Raw genomic sequence first — 15,703 nt, forward strand, 5'->3', positions numbered from 1 at the left:
AGTGGGGAAAAAACCTTGACGGGGGGTATGTGAAAGAATCAGTTCTATGCCACTGATAATTAAGCTTAATTAGAATAACCTAATATTCACCATAATGCACAATTAAGTTCTCATAACAGAAACATTTCAGTGGGCAATGAGAAATGATGTTATATTTTTTTTACCTGGGAGAATAATGCAACAACTCCCACATGTTATGAGCAGGAACTGATTGAAAACGAGCTAGCAGGAGAGAGCTGTCCGACTCGTAGGCTCCACTGTCCTCTCTGTTCTTCTCTTGTGCTCTCTGTACGATTGAGGTAGCCAAGGGAGCAGCTGCAGACTGCACTGTGCATTTTCTTAAAGCTCTCTGAGGAAGGCCAGGCATTTTGTGAACGTGTGGTGAATCAATTTCTGAAATACACCACCACCACCACCACCACACCATAGATGTCAGTCTTAGGAGACCAAAAAAACGAACAAACCAACCAACAAAAATCTAAGTCCTCCTTCTGCAATTGGCTCTGGTCATGTGCCTGTAAGTGGAACTCTTCTACTGTGTATTCAGGAGCACAAGACCAACTATGAAATCTAAATTCTTCCCTCAGGTGGCAGATCTTGGTTCTAATATTTTTCACGTGCTCCTGGACCTAGCAGCTTTGAGAAAGATTTTGCTCTTAGTGTGCAGGACTGGTTATTGTACCAGGTGTGACTTTGGCGGGGAGTAAAAATCCCAGCCAAACCTACGTTTCAGCTGTGCTGGTGGCTACTTTTATGCACGGGAATTGATACAAATAATCAGGATTAACAATATTGACAAGATATACAAGAAATGGAATAATTTCTAAGGAAGATCTTATTCAAGTTCATGTTCCTTACAAGAAGGCTCAAATATTATGGAATGTTTCTCTTTGGAGGGAATAAAATACAGAGACTACAAAATACAGGCATTGCCAGATTATACTGAACCAGAAAGCCATGGTCTCGAGGATTTAGTTTAAGAAATATCTTATGCAGCCAGTGCTCAGTGGGTGAAATTCATGCCTGTGCAAAGGACCAGCATGAGGTCTACACGTCACTTTAGTTCCTTTTAAATGATCAAATATGGCTTAAAAGGTGCACAATTCATACTTTGGCCCAATGCCCAGACATGAATTTCATGCGGAGACAGGAATTCCAATATAAATTAATGTATTATAATGTACTGCTTAAATGTAGTAGCACATGTATATGGAATATCTAGCTCCAAAGAAACCCATTAAGATAGTCTGTTTTTTTAAAAACTTATTTTTCCCTAACCCCAAACACTAACAAAAGTTACAGTGCCACTGAGTCAGAGAAATGTGGAAGTGACACTGTCATTAGTGCCTTCTTCATTAAGGGCCAGAACCCACCTCTCTTGCTCACCTTGAGTGATACCCTACTCCACAGTCACCTTGGCTTCACAGGAACCTTTCATGTGAATAACTGTTCACCAATGTGATTAAGAAGTTCACAATCTGCCCTTCTGTCTGTTTCAAGGCACAATATTTTAAAGCCAGAAAAGCCACTCTATAAAATGAAGTCTGAAACTGCAGATCAAGAAGACAAAGGACAGGCCTTGAGCTAGTTTGTCCATTGTACTACCCGCTGAAGTAAAAGCAAACTGAAAACTATTAAAATCATCACTAAAATGTTTTTCTACAGTGACTGACCAAAAGCCATTCGATAATGTTCCAGCCAGTCATCCAAAATAGTCTTGATCTTCCACTGTAGTTTTCTTAATTCTCTGGCTGCACTGAAGTCATTTATATGGCTTACGTTCTCCTCTGGAGTTTCAAGTGTCTTCACCAACTCTGATAACTTTGGCTTTTTTTGAAAAAATAGAAAAAACACAGTTAAAAGTTATATTTGATGTTTAATGTTGTCAAAACAGCCTTGAAATAATGTTATAATTAGGGCTGTCAAGCGATTAAAAAAATTAATCGTGATTAATCGCACTGTTAATAATAGAATACCATTTATTTAAATATTTTGGATGTTTTCTAAATTTTCAAATATATTGATTTCAATTACAACACAGAATACAAAGTGTACAGTGCTCACTTTGTATTTATTTTTTATTACATGTATTCATACTGTAAAAAAGAAAAAGTATATTTCAGTTCACCTACTACAAGTACTGTAGTGCAATCTCTTTATCATGAAAGTTGAAGTTACAAATGTGGAATTTTGTACAAAAAATAACTGCATTCAAAAATAAAACAATGGAAAACTTTAGAGCCTACAAGTCCATTCAGTCCTATTTCAGCCAATCACTCAGACAAACAAGTTTGATTATAATTTGCAGGAGATAATGCTGCCTGCTTCTTGTTTACAATGTCATGTGAAAATGAGAACAGAAGTTTGCATGGCACTGTTGTAGCTGGCATCATAAGATATTTACATGCCATATGTACTATAGATTCATATGTCCCTTCATGCTTCAATCGCTGTTCCAGAGGACATGCTGATGACCTGTTTGATAACAATCCAAAGCAGAGAGGACTAATGCATGTTCATTTTCATGATCTGAGTCAGATCATGCCACCAGCTGAAGGTTTATTTTCTCTTTTGATGGTTCGGGTTCTGTAGTTTCTGCATCTGCGAGTTGCTCTTTTAAGACTTCTGAAAGCATGCTCCACACCTTGTCCCTCTCAAATGTTGGAAGGAACTTCAGATTCTTAAACCTTGAATCGAGTGCTGTAGCTATTTTTAGGAATCTCACATTGGTACTTTCTCTGCGTATTGTCAAATCTGCAGCGAAAGTGTTCTTAAAATGAACATGTGCTGGGTCATTGTCCAAGACTGCTATAATATGAAATATATGGCAGAATGTGGGTAAAACAAAACAGGAGACATACAATTCTCCCCCAAGGAGTTCAGTCACAAATGTAATTAATACTTTTTTTTTAATGAGCATTATCAGCATGGAAGCATGTCCTCTGGAACGATGGCTGAAGCATGAAGGGGCATATGAATGTTTAGCATATCTGGCACTTGAATACCTTGCAATGCCGGCTACAAAAGTGCTATGTGAATGCCTGTTCTCACTTTCTCACATTATAAATAAGAAGCAGGCAACAGTATCTCCCATAAATGTAAACAAACTTGTTTGTCTTCGCAATTGGCTGAACAAGAAGTAGGACTGAGTGGACTTGTTCTAAAATTTTACATTGTTTTGGTTTTGAGTACAGTTATGTAACAAAAAAAACTACATCTGTAAGTTACTTTCACAATAAAGAGATTGCACTACAGTACTTGTATGAGGTGAATTGAAAAATACTATTTCTTTTGTTTATCATTTTTACAGTGCAAATCTTTGTAATAAAAAATAATATAAAGTGAGCACTGTACACTTTGTATTCTGTGTTGTAATAGAAATCAATATATTTTTAAATGTAGAAAAACATCCAAAAATATTTAATCAATTTCAATTGGTATTCTATTGTTTAACAGGGCAATTAATCACAAATAATTTTTTAAATCTCAGTTAATTTTTTGAGTTAATTGTGTGAGTTAACTGTGATTAATCAACCACCCTAGTTATAATATATATGAGACCTTTAATTTAAAAGCCTATTTTGAATATAAGTTATCAGTAGAGTGAGGAGATAAGAGAAGACTTTTTCAAAGCCTCCCATAATTGGAAGTTAGTAGGCACTAGTAAATGCCACCATCTTCTAGTCTGATCCATTAAACTGTGTAATCTAGTTTGGCATCATAACACATACTCTTAGTCCTCTGTTGTAGGATGCAAGAAGAAGGGTGCGGACGCTGTAAATTATACCTGAGTCTGCCACAGCTTGTCTGTCTGGCTAGGCTTCTGCCAGTCCCATTGCTTCCTCACTTCATTGTTCAAAGACCTCCCTTTTGGTTTTACAAGTATTGTGTAAAGTGCAGGAGAAGGACATTATAATGGCTTGATTAGTCATTGAATTAACATTGTAAGTCAGCAGCTATTTGTATTTGGCTTTCAGCCTCCCAAAAGCACACTCTACCTCTATTTTACACCTGCTGTACCTATTGACATCTCTCTGGGTATTTTTAATCTGAGACTGGTTTCGTTAGGCATAACGAGTGTGAGGAGGCAGGACTACCCAGAATCACAGTGCAGATGGAGACATCATTAACATGAATATTGTTTGGTGGGACTAGGATTCCATTCTGCCCACTGTCAGAAGGTCCAGAGTTTTTGAAAATTCTCACACCATTCATTTTCCTTCCTATGATGGCCCACCAAAACCTGCCTTACCACCCTTTTTCTTCATGTATTCCTGGATTTGTTGGGAGCGGCTTGGGGGGAAAGGCTTCAGGACCAGATTGTATTTATATTCACATCTAATCTACCTAGGTATCCAGCAAACAGAGCTGTGTTGCCCAAGTGATAGATTTTGGCTGGGGTTGGGTTACAAATAACTTGAATGCGGGGGGGGGGGGGGGCTAATGAAATGTTGTTGTTCTTATTGTATAAGTAAAGGGCAGTAGAACTGTACTTAGCCTGTGCTGATTGAGGACATCAAGAGAGAGGGTGGGGACAGGTGTTTTGCTTGATCATCTGCCTGAGTCACAAGTACTATTTGACCTGCCCTCCTCAACTGTTTAAAGACAAAGCTGATTAGGCTCCATGGATAGTTCTGTTTTGTTTTGTTAAGTGACCACTACAGCTGAAATCACTGATGATCATGTCTAAGTGCTTAGACCTGCAGTGGGACAGTATTTCTGTGGAAGAGATGGCCCAGACTGCACTATCAGCGAGGTTCCTCCACTGAGAGCTCAGCTGAAATCACTGAGAGCTGGGTGGAACCTCGAGAGACCAACTCGCAGAGGTCACAGTGGCAAGTGGCAGCAGAAGGTGACAGTGCAGGGCCACTAGCAACAGAGCAATAGAGTGAACAGTGGTCAAAGTGAAAATGAAAAGACAAAAAACAATGCAACAATTTTTCCACTCAAAGGCCTTAAAAACTGACCAAGGTGAAGAACACATCAAGAACATAGCAACATGTCATTTGAAGGTTCAAGTGGTGTATCTACATCCAACCAGCCCAAAGTACAAACACAGCTACCTACTGAAGAAACAGCGTCTCCAAAACCTAAAGGCAGTTCCCGATGTTTGTCGGTCAAAGTGTTCCCATTTATTGAAGTTACAAAAGATGGTTACTGGTGCACTTCTTGGAAAAAAGCTTGCGAAGAAGGAATGCTTCCCAATGCTATAATTGGTAAAAGTGCAGGAGCTTGGTTTGTCAGACCGATCAGCAAAGCCAGTGCTGACAAACTACATGAAAAGGCTGCAAAACACCATGCCTCTAGAGTGCATCGACATGCAGAAAGCCTTATAAGACCACTTTCAAAGCCAATTTTAGAAGCACTTAATGAGGCTGTTAAGAATGCTGGAGACACAACACAGTTAATGAGAACAAACATGGCGGTGGCATCATACTTTCTATTTAAGCAAGACATACCACACACTACAAACTGAAGGCCAACGTTAAGTGCATTGTCACTTGTTCATCCTGAAGTTAAACACTGGTTCCGACCAAGACCATCAAATGCTCACTATCTTTCTGCAAGAAACTCAACTGACTGGCTAGAAGTGTGCGGTACAACAGTGAAAGATTCAACAGTTGAAAAAGTGAAGAACTCTCTCACCACATTCAAAAAATTTGCATACGTGGCTGATGAATGCCTCGATGCAAATTGGCATCAAGTATTAAGTCATTGTGTATGTTATCTTGATGTCAGTGGTAGGCCAGTAGATGCATTTCTAGATATTGAAGTTATAAAAGACACATTGGCTGCATCTGTGACAACCCACATCTTAGAAGAGTTAAATGCTTGTCAATTGGACCCCAAACAGATGGCTGCTTGTGCATTTGATGGAGTTGGAAACTTCCCTGGAAGTTGTGGTGGAGTACAAGCTTTGCTCAGAGAAAAGTGTAACCTTAATCTCTCCTATACACACTACAGAGGCCATCTACTTCAACTAGTGCTAGTATGAGCTGCAGACTTCTCAAAAGACACTAAAAATAGCTATAAATTTAATGTCTTCATTATATTCTTTTTTCAGCAAGAGTCCAAAAAGACTGAATATCTTGGAAAATATAGAAGATACACTGGGACTGAAGATCAAATTAGTCCAACCTGGAAAAACCCGCTGGCTTTCTCATGAATGATCCTTGGCTGTTGTCTTAAAATTACTCCAGCCATTGTTACTGGCTTTGGAAAGTATCTACCAAGATGCGATGGATCTAAGGGTATGTCTACACTACGAGATGATTCCGATTTTACAGAAACCAGTTTTTTAAAACAGATTGTATAAAGTCGAGTGCATGCGGCCACACTAAGCACATTAATTCGGCGCTGTGTGTCCATGTAATGAGGCTAGTGTCGATTTCCGGAGCGTTGCACTGTGGATAGTTATCCCGTAGCTATGCCATAGCTCCCGCAGTCTCCTCTGCCCATTGGAATTCTGGGTTGAGATCCCAGTGCATGATGGGGCAAAAACAGTGTCGTGGGTGATTCTGGGTAAATGTCATCACTCAATCCTTCCTCCGTGAAAGCAACGGCAGACAATCATTTCGCGCCCTTTTTCCCTGGATTGCCCTGGCCATAGCATGGCAACCATGGAGCCCGTTTTGCCTTTTGTCACTGTCACCGTATGTGTACTGGATGCTGATGACAGACGCAGCACTGCAGAGCTACACAGCAGCATTCATTTGCCTTTGCAAGGTAGCAGAGATGTTTACCATCCCTATTGCACCGTCTGCCACTGTAAATTGGCGATGAGATGATGGTTATCAGTCATTTTGCACCGTTTGCATTTGGAAATTGGCGATGATGGTTATCAATCCTTTTGTACCGTCTGCTGCTGTTATGGGTGCTCCTGGCTGGCCTCGCTGAGGTCGGCCGGGGGAGCATGGACAAAAATGGGAATGACTCCCTGGGTCATTCCCTTCTTTATGTTTTGTCTAAAAATAGAGTCAGCCCTGCCTAGAATATGGGGCAAGTGTACTAGAGAACCAGAGAGCACAGCTGCTACGGGTCAGAGCCTCAGAGATCCCGCAGAAATGATGAGCTGCATGCCATTCTAGGGGATGCCCCTGCAACAACCCCACCCATTGCTACCCTCCTCTCCCAACCCTCCTGGACTACCATGGCAATGTCCCCCAATTTGTGTGATGAAGTAATAAAGAATGCAGGAATAAGAAACACTGAGCTTTTAGTGAGATAAAATGAGGGGGAGGCAGCAGCCAGCTGCTATGTTAGTCCAGGCAGGACATTAAAGGGTGGTGGGGAGAGGAGCGCAGCCTTCAGCTGCTATGATAGTCCAGGGAGTACAGAATCTTCTTTAGACATGAAAAGGGAGGGGAGCTGATGGAGCTCAGTCTCCAGTTGCTATGATGAGGACGGTTACCAAGCCTTCTATACCGTCTACCGGGAATGACCGGGAGTCATTTCCATTTTTACCCAGGTGCCCCGGACCGACCTCCCCGAGGCCAGCCAGGAGCACTCATGGGCTGATGATAATGATGGATACCAGTCATTTTGCACCGTCTGCCACTGGGAAGAGGATGCTGGTGTTCAGCGTTGCAGCACCCCGTCTACCAGCAGCATGCAGTAGACATAGGGTGACATTGAAAAAAGGCGAGAAACAATTTTTTTCCCTTTTCTTTCGGGGGGGGAAGGGTGTAAATTGAATACATACACCCTGAAACACCTGGGAAAATGTTTTTGACCCTTCAGGCATTGGGAGCTCAGCCAAGAACCGCAAATGCTTTTCAGAGACTGCGGGGACTGTGGGATAGTTGGAGTCCTCAGTACCCCCTTCCTCCCTCCATGAGCGTCCACTTGATTCTTTGGCTTTCCATTACGCTTGTCAAGCAGCACTGTGCTGAGTCCCTGCTGTGGACTCTGTCTATCATAGCCTGGAGATTTTTTTCAAATGCTTTGTCATTTCGTCTTCTGTAACGGAGCTCTGACAGAACAGATTTGTCTCCCCATACAGTGATCAGATCCAGTATCTCCCGTACGGTCCGTGCTGGAGCTCTTTTTGGATTTAGGACTGCATTGCCACCCATGCCGATCAGAGCTCCACGCTGGGCAAACAGGAAATGAAATTCAAAAGTTCGAGGGGCTTTTCCTGTCTACCTGGCCAGTGCATCCGAGTTCAGATTGCTTTCCAGAGCAGTCACAATGGTGCACTGTGGGATACCGTCCGGAGGCCAATACTGTCAAATTGCGGCCACACTAACCCTACTCCAACATGGCAATACCGATTGCAGCGCTACTTCCCTCGTCAGGGAGGAGTACAGAAATTGGTTTAAAGAGCCCTTTATATCGATATAAAGGGCTTCGTTGTGTGGACGAGTGCAGGGTTAAATTGGTTTAACGCTGCTAAATTCGGTTTAAATGCGTAGTGTAGACCAGGTCTAAGTAGTGAGGCTGGTGGATTACTTTTGCTACTACCTTCAGAGAAGACTATTGCCATTCTCTCTTTCTCTTGTCAGTCTACTGTTGAAACCACTTGGGTCATTAAACAATGCCATCCAGGCATCTGCTACAACAGTAGTAGATCTTTGTCCAGCAATGGAAGCTACATTTGGATCAATCAGAGAGCTATCTATTGAAAAAATACTAGAAGAAGCAAAGACTTCAGTCCAGAAGTTCACTAATGAAGGCATTTATGTTGAATCCTTAAGTGAAGAGGACAAGAAGTGTTTGTTAAGACAACTGAAAAAGTACACAGACTTGATTCTTAAAAATCTACAATAGCAACTTCTAGATTCTACTCAACCTCTGCGTAGCTTTTACAGATCCCTGTCCTATAAAACACCGACAGTTGAGTGGAGTGAGGCACTATCAGTAATGGGGCTGTCATGTGCTCAGGACAGAATAGAGAATTTGAACACTGAGTGGAATATCATACGATGAATGAATGAAGATTTGACTTCAACATCTTTTTTATCATCACTAGTGGCTTGACCAGATCTTTGAGCTATGTTTCCTAGGATGAAAGAAGTAGGAATTCATCTCTTGCCTACTCCCAGTCACAACAGCTACAGCTGAGCACTCTTTTTCATTACTGAATAGAATTTTGTGTTCTGAAAGAAGTCGCCTTCTGCCTGATCAACTAAATGAAATGTGAAAGAACTAATGAGCATATCAATTGAAGGAATGGAAGTACCGGACACATGAGAAGTCACCAAAGATGAACACATTGCATTCAAGAAGTTCATTAACAGAGTTGTGCAAAATTATAACAAGAAACCAAGAAGGAAGTAGATATAGTGCTTCATAGAAGGATTGAGTAGCCAACTTTAATTTGTGTGATGATTTTAAAACATGAGTGCAATCTAATAAAATGGTCATGAAACATTTTTCGGTTTTTACTATGGTGCCATACAGCCCACCTTCACCCTCACAGTCTCAACCTTCGTCAGCCCTGACCCTCCCTGCCCCGTAAATTCAAACACCTCTCTTTCCCCTCTCCATTTCAATTCCTGGGGAAAACCCTGGTCCCAGCATTAGCTTCAACAGAATAAAGCAGTAATTACTGCTGGCACGTGACATTGAAAACATGCAGACTCACTTGGCTGGGGGTACATCTGGCCCAAAAGCAGCACTTCAGCTGATTAACATCAACTTCAAGTCCCAGAATAGGCTACTTTAGAAGGAGTGGGGAGACATGTGACTGTTGCCGCAAAACTTTACCTACTGCTGTTCTCAGTTTCTGAATCACTGCAGGAGGAACACTCTCTAGTGCCTTGATGCAGCTGCCTCAGAAGTCTTGTAACAGATTTTCAGAAAGCTTCAGCACAAATTGCTGTTGCTTCAGGGCCGGCTCCAGGAACCAGCTAAGGAAGCAGGAGCTTGGGGCGGCCGATATCAAGGGGTGGCGCTCTGGCTGCTACTGGGTGGCACATCTGGGTCTTCGGCGGCAATTTTGGGGCAAGTCCCTGTTGGAGCAAAGGACCTGCCCCCAAATTGCCGCCAAAGACAGAAGCAGCGCGATTGCGGTGCTGCGGCTTTTTTTTTTTTTTTTTTTTTTTTTTTTTTGCTTGGAGCGGCAGAAAACCTGGAGCCAGCCCTGTGTTGCTTGTACCAATAGGCTAGCATTAACAGACACTTTCAGGCAGCATACTGTTTCCTGGGGGGAACTGCTTGGAAGTGACTCCTCCTGGGGAACTGTCTGAAAAGCCATGAGGCTGAAGAAGCCATGATGTAAGCAGTCACAATAAAGCTGGAGTTTGTTTACCCTGCATCAGAGTAAAATCCTATATGGTACGTAATCCAAACACAATGAAGCATAAAACACAGTGACAGAGCTAATCGAGGCCTAGACTATGGGAGAGACTGTTCAGACTTGCACTGTAAAGAGCAGAATACTGCTGTGAATACACTATTTGTTTTACAAGACAAGGCTGATAACAGAAAATGGAAGGGCTGAAGCCTCCAGGGACATTAAACCTGCAATTCAGTGGTGCTGGAACAGGGAGAGCCTGGGGGCCATGGCCCTTTCCTGGCCCATCCACTTCACCAGGGTGGATCCCCCTAGGAAGAATGAAATGGTGGGATCAAGAAGGTGGGGGGCGGGGGAGATGAGTACAGCACTGATTTAAAAGGTGTAGCAGTCAGTTGCAATTTTGGAAATATTAGAGATTCATTGATAAGAAACTGGATAGCATGTGGGATATGAGACTCACAAGTACGAGACCAGTTGCTATGGGAAGCTGCCTTAATTTGAGGGGAAAGCTTGGAGATATGCAGGGCAGCAGAGCTATCCAAAGAGAGAATCCAAACCCTGGAAGAGCAGTCAGCAGAAACGGTCCATGAAATACATAAGAAAGAAATCAAAATCCAATGCAACATTAGTAGATGACTAGGGTACAGACACATGCAAATAATGTGGTAGAAAACACACAAGACAGAAAGGAAAGTGTCCAGTTTATGTGGAAAATACCATATCTGTGATAAATGTAATTATTTTGCAGCCAAGTGTTTGTCCAGAGGGAAGAAAAAGAAATCTAAAGTGTACACAGTAACCAAAGAGAGCAGCAGTGAGTGTGAGGACATTATGTGCGTTACGAAACAGATGGTAAACACAGTGAAAAAGACCCTAGTAAGCACCAGAAATAGTTGTATGCAGCCACATTACCTGGGAAGAAAGTCATATGATTTCAATTACATTGTGGTGCAAGTTGTAACGTTATCCTGATCTGTCTGATAAACCCAGACATATGGTTGGAAGAGACTAACCATCTGTTAACAATGTACAACCATACCACATTAAAAGCCTGTGGGGAAATGTAAAAATTTTTAAAAATGCAAGGAACAAAAAGGAAAACTGGATTTTGTGGTCATAGATGATGAGACAGCAGTACCATTTCTGGGCAACAAGGCTGCCTAAGCCATGAACCTGATAAAAATACAGTTCAAAACATAATGAAAGTGGATAGCAGGTTGACTGAAGATACCTTGGATGGGACCAGGAGATGATACAGCGGGACTATAGAGATGTGTTTCAAGGCGAGAGACCACTACATGATGTTTATAAAATAGAGATTGATGCCAGTGTGAAGCCAGTTAAATTGCCAAAAAAGAGTACCTATTGCAATACCTACAGCCACTGAAAGATGAACTGCAGAGCCTACAAAATTGTAGAATTACACAGCCTAAATTCTAGTCCCGCACTAATATTGATGAGCCAGAGACCTAAGTCACTCTTGCCAACAAGCAGAAGTACCCTGGGTACTCAGATGTTTCACTTGGCAAATATGGAGAAACCAACAAAAAAGACAAGCATCTACTGGGAATGACCAGGAATCATTCCTATTTTTACCCAGGCGCCCCTGGCTGGCCTCACCTGAGGCCAGCCAGGAGCACTCACGGGCTAATGACCAGGATGACTATCAGTCCTACTGCACTGTACCGTCTGCCACCGGGGAGGGGAGAAGAGAGGATGCTACTGTTTACTGCTGCAGCACCGCGTCTACCAGCAGTATGCAGTATACATAGGGTGACATATAAAAAAGTCAAGAAACGATTTTTCCCCCTTTTCTATCATGGAGGGGGATGGGTGGTAGATTGACGAGATAGACCCTGAACCACCCCGGACAATGTGTTTGACCCTACAGGCATTGGGAGCTCAGCCAAGAATGCAAATGATTTTCAGAGACTGCGGGGACTGTGGGATAGCTGGAGTCCTTGGTACCCCCTCCCTCCCTCCATGAGCATCCATTTGATTCTTTGGCTTTCCGTTACGCATGTCACGCAGCACTGTGCTGTGGACTCTGTATCATAGCCTGGAGATTTTTTTCAAACGCTTTGGCATTTCGTCTTCTGTAACAGAGCTCTGATAGAACAGATTTGTCTCCCCATACAGCGATCAGATCCAGTATCTCCCGTACAGACCATGCTGGAGCTCTTTTTGGATTTGGGACTGCATCACCACACGTGTTGATCAGAGCTCCATGCTGGACAAACAGGAAATGAAATTCAAAAGTTCGCGGGGCTTTTCCTGTCTACCTGGCCACTGCATCCGAGTTCAGATTGCTGTCCAGAGCGGTCACAGTGGAGCACTGTGGGATACCGCCCGGAGGCCAATACCGTCGATTTGCGGCCACACTAACCCTAAACCAATATGGTAATACCGATTTTAGAGCTACTCCTCTTTTTGGGGAGGAGTACAGAAACCGATTTAAAGAGTCCTTTATATCGATATAAAGGGCCTCTGTGTGGATGGGTACAGCGTTAAATCAGTCTAACGCTGCTAAAATCGGTTTAAACGTGTAGTGTAGACCAGGCCTGAGATAGTAAGGCAAAACCATAGGCACCTCAGAAAAATAAAAGAAACCTCTAAAGACAGTGTGGACAACAAATGTCTTTGGGTTCTACAGCAGGAAAATTCTGAGTCAGACTTGTTAGAATCAGACAACATCAGGGGCTTACCAGAGGAAAGACAGAAGGAAGAGGGTATTTTGACAGACTCCAGTAACACCAGTCCTAGAGACTGACATTGACCAGATGGGAGGAAGGAAGCACCAGTGAACTATACTGTACTAGAGTCTATGAATCTATGAAAGTGCCAGCAGACCATATACTGTTTTCTGGGGGGAACTATTTGGAAATGACACCTCCTAGGGAACTGTCTCAGAAGCCATGAGGCTGAAGAAGCCATGTTGTCAGCAGCCATAATAAAGCTGAGTTTGTTAATTAACCCGGTGTCAGAATGAGATCTTATAAGGCAGCTGATCCAGACACAATGAAGTATAAAACATTGCTGAGCCAGGAGTGAGGGATTAAATGCTCATCCTGCCCTCCATTTAAAAAAACCATACTCTTAAAATTACACTCCCTGGGGTCTAATGGGCAGTTCCTCAAGGGAACTTATGGAAGTGTGACCTTTCTTCCCACAGTTCCCCTGGGCTCCCAGACCATCTTTCAGAATGTCTCAAATGACACTGCTTCAGTGAACTGTGCTAGGAACCGCAGGATCGATACCTGGAGCACAATGCAATTGCAGTAGTGTAGTACAGAGCTAGTGTGGATGTGAGTAAAACTACACTTGGAATAGCATCACTAGTATAATGTAAGTACTTACGCTGCAGCTATCCTTATGGTACTGCTTAAGTTGTCTAATGTAGACACAGTCACAATGAAAAGTGTATTCTCCCATCTGTGGGAACATGAGTTTTAATGTTAATTTGTTAATGGGGATTACCCATACGATGGACCCTTCAAAGAAGAACAGATTGCAAAATAGCTTTCTGAGCAAGGTGGTAATGATGCATTGTATTTATCTCTAAATCTGAATTGTTGCTTCCAACAGCAATACAGAGATTTAAAGCACAAGACAGAGTGAGTGCATGTGGGTGCAGTGGTTAAGCATTGCTGAGAAACCCATCTAACATCTACCAGTTTAGAGCCAGGAAGCTCAAAGTATAATTTTTATGAGTGTCTAATGGTTCACCCTCCAAGCTAATTGGAAATACAGTCATGAAGAGAGCTTCATCCATTTAATATAACTCCTACTGTATGTACTTAACTGACCCGCTAAAAATGAACCAAAAATTATTTGTATAAACTGTTTAGCAACATAAATTCAAAATACAGAAAAAACTTTTCAATAAAACCAGAAGTAATCTTTGAGTTACATCTGTAAATCCAGTAGCTGGCTAAAAGCCAAAACTATAATTGACTAACTAGCATGACACAGCTGTGCTCAGGGATCAAATTTTCAAAAGCACCTAACTCCCATTTCCAGACGTGACTTAAGCACCTAGACCCAGATCCTCACCTGTATTCCCATTGATTTAAATGAGAGTTAAGCACCTAAATACCTCTTTCATACACAGGAGCCCCATTCAGTAAACTGTATGGACCTCAGTTTATTGCAGAGGCAGCAGAAGTGTGCTTTGAATGGGGGGTGCCGAACAGTGGCCCTCTGCATGGGAAGCAGGCGGTGGTCGGGATGTCAGTGACAGGACAAGGAGTGAGGGCAGCTACTGAGCCTCAGCAGTGGGAGCATTTTTCTACCTGCTCCCTGGCCTGATCCCAGGCATTATAGCATCTACTCCAGCCTTCCAAGTCCTGCTTTTACCTCGATGCCACTTGCAGGGAATGTCACACAAGGGCAGAAACATAGATCAGGGGCATTAGCTTCCACTGCCCTCTTGTTTCACTGCCCCTCATTTATCTACCACAGAAAGACTGAGTCAACACGTATAGGATTCTAACCTGTAGAGTCTAGGTATTTCATACCTAATGCTTAGCCAGTCCCTCTTGGCAAGAGTGAATATCGAAATACGTTATAATGGTAGTTGTAGCTGTGGATGAAATGTACTTAACTGGACCCTGTTATCCAAGAGGATTATCAGACAATAGATTACTGGTAATCATTAATAGATTATTATTTGTGTCATAGCAGCATCCAAAAAACCAACCAGAAATTGTGCCATTTCCATAATAGGCTATGGAGCAGATCGTTACCTGGTGTAAATCAGCAGAGTTTCATTGAAGTCAGTTTACACCAACTGAGGATCTGGTCTTGCAGTTTTAGGGTATTACCCTCAGTAGGCCTAAAAAAACAAACAAACTGGGGAGGAATATCTTAAAGTTTCAGTGTCAAGATGGTTGTGTGGGAAAGACTTACATACAGCTGCAAACAAGCAATTGTTAAAAAAGAAAGAGATGCAAAAATATTCCAGTAAGATTCTTAGCTGTCTTAATATTGAGTTTTGATTGCTGCTTACTTCTTTCTTTAGAACATTCTTTGTTTCTTTCTCTCTCATTTTTTTCCTGCTTACTTTAGAGAATTCTTTAGCTGATTTGGATGAAAGTTTAACTCTGGTGAGTATCTGGCCCAGGAAAAAAGAGGAAAAAAAAAAAAGAAAGCTTTTTGATATGTTACACAATTACTAAGGGCTGAATAAACACGAAGTGTTTTATTATTTGTATTCCAGTAGCATCAAGGATATGTCTACACTGCATACTAAGCCTGAACTCTGACTCAGGTTTGAGCCCAGGCCTCCCTTCTGTCCACACACAAATCAGTCTGACTCGGATAAGCAAGCACTCAGGACCCAGGTCCTAGGACTCTGGTAGGGAGTTGGGTCAGAGCCCAAGTCTCATTTGACTGAGGTTGAAGCCCTGTCATTTTGCAGTGTGGCTGCAGCTCAAGTTACAGACTTGAGTCAGAAGGTCTGTG

At 42.3% G+C, this 15,703-nt stretch overlaps 1 protein-coding gene across 5 annotated transcripts in view; it reads right to left on the reverse strand.

The window, feature by feature from the left end:
• LOC127041897 (uncharacterized protein C3orf20-like) overlaps window positions 1–15,356 on the reverse strand; it is a 46,412-nt gene extending 31,056 nt beyond the window's left edge. For 4 of the 5 annotated variants that reach the window (XR_007771769.1, XM_050935671.1, XM_050935669.1 and 1 more), the window contains exons 1-4: window positions 15,249–15,356; window positions 13,598–13,672; window positions 1,674–1,827; window positions 165–393 (exon numbers count right to left, since the gene is read on the reverse strand). Coding sequence is in view for 4 of the 5 variants with exons in the window: in XM_050935671.1 (XP_050791628.1) it covers window positions 165–393; window positions 1,674–1,827; window positions 13,598–13,672; window positions 15,249–15,287 (497 nt within the window). In the remaining variant the exon portion in view is untranslated. The remainder of the gene's footprint in view (window positions 1–164; window positions 394–1,673; window positions 1,828–13,597; window positions 13,673–15,248) is intronic. The other variant, XM_050935680.1, reaches the window with a different exon arrangement.
• Window positions 15,357–15,703: the final 347 nt, after the last annotated feature.

This window comes from Gopherus flavomarginatus, chromosome 1, assembly GCF_025201925.1.
Source record: "Gopherus flavomarginatus isolate rGopFla2 chromosome 1, rGopFla2.mat.asm, whole genome shotgun sequence".
In the NCBI taxonomy this organism is placed as follows: Eukaryota; Metazoa; Chordata; order Testudines; family Testudinidae; genus Gopherus; species Gopherus flavomarginatus.